The sequence below is a fragment of the Centroberyx gerrardi genome, chromosome 6 (genome assembly GCF_048128805.1).
Source record: "Centroberyx gerrardi isolate f3 chromosome 6, fCenGer3.hap1.cur.20231027, whole genome shotgun sequence".
NCBI lineage: Eukaryota > Metazoa > Chordata > Actinopteri > Beryciformes > Berycidae > Centroberyx > Centroberyx gerrardi.
The window spans coordinates 27,195,569-27,203,164 of record NC_136002.1 but is presented as its reverse complement, the minus strand read 5'-3'; the positions used below and the strand labels follow the sequence as shown (position 1 = coordinate 27,203,164).

At 38.0% G+C, this 7,596-nt stretch overlaps 1 protein-coding gene across 1 annotated transcript in view; it reads left to right on the top strand.

Moving 5' to 3' along the window:
* Positions 1–3,209: 3,209 nt before the first annotated feature.
* Positions 3,210–7,596, top strand: part of cntn5 (contactin 5) — an 80,069-nt gene continuing 75,682 nt past the window's right edge. Inside the window, exon 1 of the mRNA XM_078284078.1 lies at positions 3,210–3,279. Within this exon, the coding sequence (XP_078140204.1) occupies positions 3,225–3,279 (55 nt within the window). The 5' untranslated portion in view covers positions 3,210–3,224. The remainder of the gene's footprint in view (positions 3,280–7,596) is intronic.

The window sequence follows — 7,596 nt, the reverse complement described above, 5'->3', positions numbered from 1 at the left end:
CTACCAAACTGTTGTGGCAAGTGCTATTTTTAGACTGCTGTATGCATCTGTAAGTGAGATGAAAGTAAGGTCATAGTGCGGTGAAGGAGGGTTAGAAACTCTTCCAAAATGGAGAGCAGTTTTCACCGGTCTGCGCTGGTGTCTAGCGTCTAGTGCTGTCTAGGTAGCAGACCTTGTCCAGCGATCTATGTCTATCTACTGAGAGACGAAATTGAGTGATAGCCAAGAGAGAGCAACTGAAAGTCTTATCCAGCATTTTTAAGTTTAGTTTGTTCATTTATTTGCACATATAAAAATGCTAAAACACAAAGAAGAGAAGCAAATTACATTGTGTGGGTGTGCTTAAAAAACAAAAACAGAGGCTTCTAAAAACATCTTACCTAAAAAGAAACAACTATAACAAAAAATTGATAGATGATAAAAAGCACAAGTTAGATGTTTGACTGAAGCTAATTGACAGCAGTGAAGGGTAGCCTATAACAAAACAAAGACCATAAATTACAAGGAAAGGAAGGACATTTATTTTCTTTCTTTCTTGCTTTTTTGCTTTCTATCTATCTATCTGTCTGTCTCACAAATTATTTACCCCGCTAGTATCAGTGACCAAATCTGTTGTATGGTAAATGTTCGTGCATTCTGGGGAGGATAGGGAGCAAATGAGGTGAGGCAAAGACAAGGAGGCATAAATGATGAATGTGGGAAGACTCCTGCTGGGTCTGGACATGCTTCCCTCAACCCTCAGAGCTGTCTGTGCCGCTGCATTAATGATCTAAATGACAGAGACAAGTTAAATGAAGATGAGAGAGGCTGCTAGCCAGATACAGACAGAAAGAGAGAGATAAACAGAGGGAGATTCATACATGCATTCATACATGCAGCGGACAGGGAGACATAATATATGAGCTAGATGGAGAAATACTGCTTTTTGGGAGGGAGATGGTTCTAGGAGAGAATAACGGGGTCAACAATAGATAGCACATACATTATACGCCATCAGCAATATAAGGCTGAGGACATTATAATGTGGCCCATTAGCATTGTTTGCAAATAGAATTGCATCCACAGTAGGGGTCTAGGAATGGATTTCAGTCATTTCACCTTTTCAAATGATGGGGATATGAAGTCTATGATGTAGTGTTTTCCCTATGATTTTCCACTGAAAATCAGTGATTGTTTGGTGTAATTTTGGTCGTGATTTCATGCCCATCTTTGTAATGGTTCTAGTGCAGGTTGTAGCAGTAAAATTATTCTTGTTTTTACAATTGATATGATGAAAGCACTAATACTTCAAGTTTGTTTATTTATACAGCAGGATTGCTATAATGGTTTTGATTGATATAGTAGGCTTTGGTCCATTAGGATAAATTGCAGTGTTACTTTCATTTTTATATTTCTTGTGTTGGGATATTTCTTTCTGCAGTTGAGCTCAGTCATTGAATGATAACAGCTGAAACACTGATGTGAAGGTTTGAGACAATAGTCCGTGTGTATTTTACCAATACATGAGCTCATGTCTCTTATACTATAAACTAACGTGAGCGCCAATAGAAACTTGAATTTTAGAGTAAAGGCTTTGGGATTATCAAGTAGGCAACTAACATCACGTCACATGTGTAATTGAGGCCTACAACAGCTTCAGAATTGTCAACACTAGCCAACACTTAGGCCTACACTACAGTTCACCCACACCTGAACTTACACATATCCCACATATCATAACAGATACATTTGTGTTTACCAACAACCTGAGGCTAATACACAGCTGCAAAAATAATAATGCAAAAAAACTTATTGTAGTTTTTTGTTATCTTCAAGACAATTGCACCCTCATTTTACTCAATATTCTGTTACTACCATGCAAGACCCAGGGAATTCAATAAATGTGGTCTTTCTGGGTTGATTCAATTAAAGTGTTTGTTTTTGAGCCATATAGGCTAAAAAAAAAAAAGTGTTCACCCTCTAAACATGCAGACAAGCAATTGTTACAGCTCTGTATAGACAGTATTTGGCCCACTGCAGGGGCTTTTTTATCTTTTTATCCAAGTTTCATGTTGTTATAATTTTTTTTAATCTTTAACTTAAAATCTCGGTCCACCAAAACAAGTCAGGGTTTTTCATCATCGGTGTGTCTAGTTTCTGGATATAAAGTTTCATGAGGCTGTGATAATCCTATAGGTCAGACATGATGCCGGTGTCATAAAACATATAACCACATTCAAAAGACTCCAGAGACTCCTCGTATCAACACACATTAATGCAAATGGACTCTCTTAAACTAAGTCTCAGATATCCAGCCTTACCCTACACATGCAAGGTGATGATCAGTATAAAACCCAGACTACACAGAAATACACAGAAATATTGCAGAAATCTATTTTGTTTTTTAGACTTTTGTATGTAGGATATAGCCTAGTTATAAAGCAGATATTCTTGTGGTTCTACTTTCCACCACTACCATCCAGATATTTTACTTTGTGAGGACATGGGGTCCCTAAAAAGATGGCCACACTTGCTTTTCATTTACTTTGAAGCTATGGAAGGAATGTGTAATTTAGATGAAGGATTGACTCTCAGTGAATCAGCCATGAAAGCACTGTTTCATTTGTCCATATTGTGTGTGTGTATGTGAGTTTTCTTCCAAAATGACATGTCCACCATCCACCACAAAAACAATACTTATTCTTACAAAATAATTGATATCACAAAATGAAAACACATTTTTGGGTAACGTTTTAATGGATACATGTAACATACTGTATATGGTTCACAAAAATACAACACATCCCATCCAGAACCTTTACAGTTTAGGGATATGGGATTATGAACTTCATGTATGGATTTGCTTCCCAAAAAGGATGCACAGTATAACAATTTGGAAATGCACGCTTCATATTGAGTAATATGTTAAAGAGATTTGTTTTTAAATTATTATTTCAGCATTAAATATGTTGTTTTCGTAGAGCAATATTTACCCCATTTCCCAGTCAGTTAATTTTAAAACAGAACATTTGGAGCTGATGAAACACAAGCATGTCTGCTAGACAGATAGGACAAGGCTACTCCTCCTGGGCTGTGAAGTGGCCCATTTCTGACATGCCTCTTAGGTGATAACCAACGCTATATCTTCCTACCAGTTGCTTTTGTCTCTCTGTTTTTTTAGGCACAGCTTTAATGAAGAAACAGACCTGCTAACATTCTCGCAGAAGGGACCCTCCTGAACAAGTATGGGGTCACCATGGAAACCACTTCTCCTCCTGTCTGTCATCAGTGGCCTTTCAGGTAGGAAACTCAAAAGGTGGTCTTGAGAAATAGAAAGAAGAATAGAAGAAGTAAGAAATAGTCTTACAGGATAATCATCACAGATGATAATAGTGAACCAGATCTTCTTTAGTGCTGATATTAGTAGAAACGGTATTGTGGTACAGCGATGACATGGCTGTTGTAAATGTGACAGAGCATGGAAAATCATCGCTTGGGGATGTGAGGGAATGCTTTGGGTTTTTCACATTTTATGGAAGAAGGAAACCAGATCTACAAAATGATGTATTTTGCATTTAAATCTGAAAAGAAATGAAGGTGCCATGGCTTGTTGAACACTGGTATGCTGCGATGTTTTTTGAGTGTTTCTGTGATTTGAGAGGGTTTGTCACACCCTTTCAATAGAAGTCTGTGGTAGCCATAAACAGCAGGAGCTCTAGGCAAAATGTCAGCCACTGATAGGGCCACAGTCCTGACTATTTGGCTGATATGATTTGAACAGCAAGGGTGGATTGACTTGGCCTTACTCACACCCTAACACGCATTACCTGAGAAATACATTTATCATTCAAAAAAGAAACAAACAAAAAAAAAGCATTTAGTGGACATGTTTATCCAAAGCACCTTACAGTACTGTGAGTGCATAAGCCACTAGTCAAAAGTTTGGACACACACAGTTTTCTTTGTTTTTACTTTTTTTGACATTTTGGAATAATAGTAAAGACATCAAAACTATGAAGTAACGCAAATGGAATTATGCAGTGACCAAAAAAGTGTTAAACAAATCTATCTTATATTTTCGATTCTTTAAAGTAGTCACCCTTTGCCTTGAAGGAAAGGCAAAGGCTTTGGAAAGAAATTCATACATAGGCATCAACTTCACTAATTATATTTGTCTAAAAAACAAATTTCAAGCATTTAAGCATAAGCCTTTAGATCAAATGGCTTTAAGATAATGAAGAACGGTACATTCAATCAGGTGTGTCCAAACTTTTGACTGGTAGTGTATATTTTTAGCTTTGGTAGCCCAGTGGGAATCAAACCCTGACCCTGGCAGTGTTAGTGCCATGCTCTATCCATTGAGCTATAGAATAATTGCTTATGTTTGCTGGTAGCATATCTTTACTAGAGAGATCAGCAGTCAGTGCACAATCCTGAACTTCCAGATCAAGTGTTTCCATTGGTCAGTCCAGAGCATGTTTGTCTATCTAATGGATTCTGGCCTTTTTAATGGTTTCTCTCAACCTACCAGAGGAGCGTCCATGCTCTCTGTGCCACCCTCTGAGCTTCGTTACTGGGAGTCGAACAGACAGCGTTGTCTTTACTCGTCTGCTCGTTAAACCGTACTATTAAATGGAACCAACTGCTTCTCAACTTTTGAGCCCTGTCCCCCAGGACTGTTTAATTCTGAATAAATTGTGGTAGATTTTAGAGGAGAAAGGTTGAATTTGTTATGAGTTGGGTATCACACTGGAGAGAAGCACCTATTGTAAGTATTATAAGTATTGAGGAAACAATTTGCCTCAGCTTTTTAAGAAGATCTAACATGATATTAGGATTTGTCTGCAAATGTTGGATGCATTTAAAACACCTGCTTGTAGTTTTGAGTTTAGCATTTTTACCAGGATCACACATCTGAGCATCTCAGTGTGTCATGGAGTCCTGGTGAGATTTGAGATTGAATTTTCACTTGATTGCAGATAGCGCATTGCTGTCTAAGGATTTGGAAATCCAGCAACTTTGCATCACAAATGAGGGCATAAACCAGGCATAATGTTTTCTGTTGAACTCTTCAAAGGTATGTCTGAACCATATGTGAAAAAAACTGATGTTTTGATCAAAGGATGTTACTATGAAATACTCAGGAGTTAAAGTTTCATGTGTTTGATCAGTTACTTTATTTGGCCTTGAGATATGTCACTTATGTCAGGTGCTGCTGCTGATTGAACCCTGAAACACATGCAGGAAAGACAATTACATTACTGTTGATAGTGACAATATTTTAAATATTTATCTACACTTTCAACTACAGAAGAAACTGCTTTTGATAAAAAAAAAAAAGGGGGGTCAGACGAAGGAGGCAGGCTGCTTGTCTTTGCTGGCAGATCGGTTTAGATAAATGGAGTGGTAAATGGTTGAACAAATGGATTTGTATTAGTTGTCCTTTAAAAGTTTGACAACTCAAGGGATATTAAAATGCTTTTTGCAGTATACCTTCAAGGCAATTTTCATTTCTGCTCAACTTTGCCTTCCATGTCTGTCACTGCTTTGTGTTTAAGATGTCAACATCAGTTTTTGTGGCGAACCAGTTATGTGCATACCCATTTGGAATAATGTTTCTCTTCTGCTGCTATACGACATTGTAATGAGGTCAAATATATAATAAATATAATAAATATATATTGCAATTTTATTTTATAAGTGCATCATGAAAATTACCTGTATGAGTAGCAGGAATCAAGGTGCTCTGGTTTAGTCCCTGGGGTTTATTGTTATTGGCTGTCAGACATTCAGAGTGAACAAAGATATGAAGGGTGTCATTCCAAAACACACTATTTCCATTTTGGGGAACAAAATGGCATCTGAAATGATTCTATCCTCAAGCACTATTTTGTAGGCAAATGTGTTAAGATGATTCATAACTTTAATTGTGGTCCATACTGAGCTTTATTTTCATGTCAGTGATAATTTTGTAAAAAGAGGCATCAGTGTTTTTTTTTTCAGTGTTGGATATCAAATTTGATGTACCCTGTGGTACACTGTGGCGGCTTGCACTATTGGAGTCTATTGGGTAGTAATCACACGTGCTAGCTTAGCCATAATTGGTACCAATGTACTATACGGAAAGCAACATTGTAGTGCAGTGCCTCTGTGTTGCCCGGTGAGACTAAGTGTAAGGCTTTTACATTGAGATCAAAAGTTTGGTCGGCCCTAGGTTGATTTTCAGTGTGAAAGGGTGTACCTGTGAATAAGGGTTAGTATGTATTATGTATTCCTTTCTAAGCAATATACAAAGTACAAAAATGCAACTTTCACTAGTGACTAAGTTCTAGCCCTAAAAATCAGGAAACCAAGCCAAAAGATTTAAGCTATGTGTGATGACAAGACCTTCAGTCGAAACCCAAACCGGAAGATTTTACAGTTCACTCCGCACAACATTTAAAGCTAGGTTGCTATAGCCTCCACCATGAATTATGTCAAATCATTCGACTATATTCTTTGTCCAGTCAGTGGTTGTGGCTCTGGCTTACAACCAATTTTTACGACCGCCCACTAGGGAGAACATCTGGTCCTCCATAGGTACAAACAGCGGAGACACAACAATCAGTATTTGGTTCTCCCTCCGTGCAATTTTCTCTTCCAACAAATTACTATTCAGCTGTGTCACATTTCATCGCCCCACACGTCTGAACATTCGACATTTGGTCCACTTTCAACTTCAACTTTACTCGTAACGGACAGACCCTTTTAGCAGAGCTTGTCGCTTTGCATCGACCCCCAAAAAACATACAGCTTTGTAGTTGCGGTACAAGACAAACAATTTACACAACAGAATTGTTAAGACTTATGATAGAGTCAGACACAACACAACACAGGACAGTGTGGTGGATTTTGGCACAGATCATCAAATTGCAGCACTGACAAAATACTGTCGGATTCTGTGCAGTTTCTTAAGACACTTCAAGGCATGATGTAGCAAAACTTAATTCCTCGAGGGATTTAAACCACTGACGGTGTCTTTGGTTTTGCTTGTTGTGACATGCTGTCCTACCATCCACCCAAAGAGTTCCAAGGATGAAGGAACATAAAAAAGCTATCTCCATTTTCAGGAAATATTGATCAGCATGTTAATTTAGAAGAGTGATGACAGGGTTTAGACCGGATGTTGCACGCAAAAATCCTTCCAGTCAATCAGATATTGAACAAGCCTCCTGTAGAGTCAAAGACAATAAGAAAGAATTTTGAATTGCAATGTTACTGTGAAATACAATGATTATATGGGGCTTTTCAGACCAATACAAGCACTCGAGGGATAAGTCAGAAATAATGTTTCAACTGTAGTGGGTGTCTATCTGCCTTGTGTGAAATGAAGGCAAAGGCCACGGCTGGATAGGTGCAGTGATGTTTATTCCAGCATCTTGCACAGAGTAATAGGAAAACTGTATAAAGAATCAACAGGCTCTCAAGAATATTTTCTGCCTTCCACTGTGTTTGCCACAGTGTCAAATGTCTCTTGAATTCTATTTTACTCAAAATGAATACAGGAAAGCAGTTTTGATGGGAAAAATAGTCAAGGCTGTCCTTGGCTATAAGTGGCAGGTCAATGATTGCTTAGGA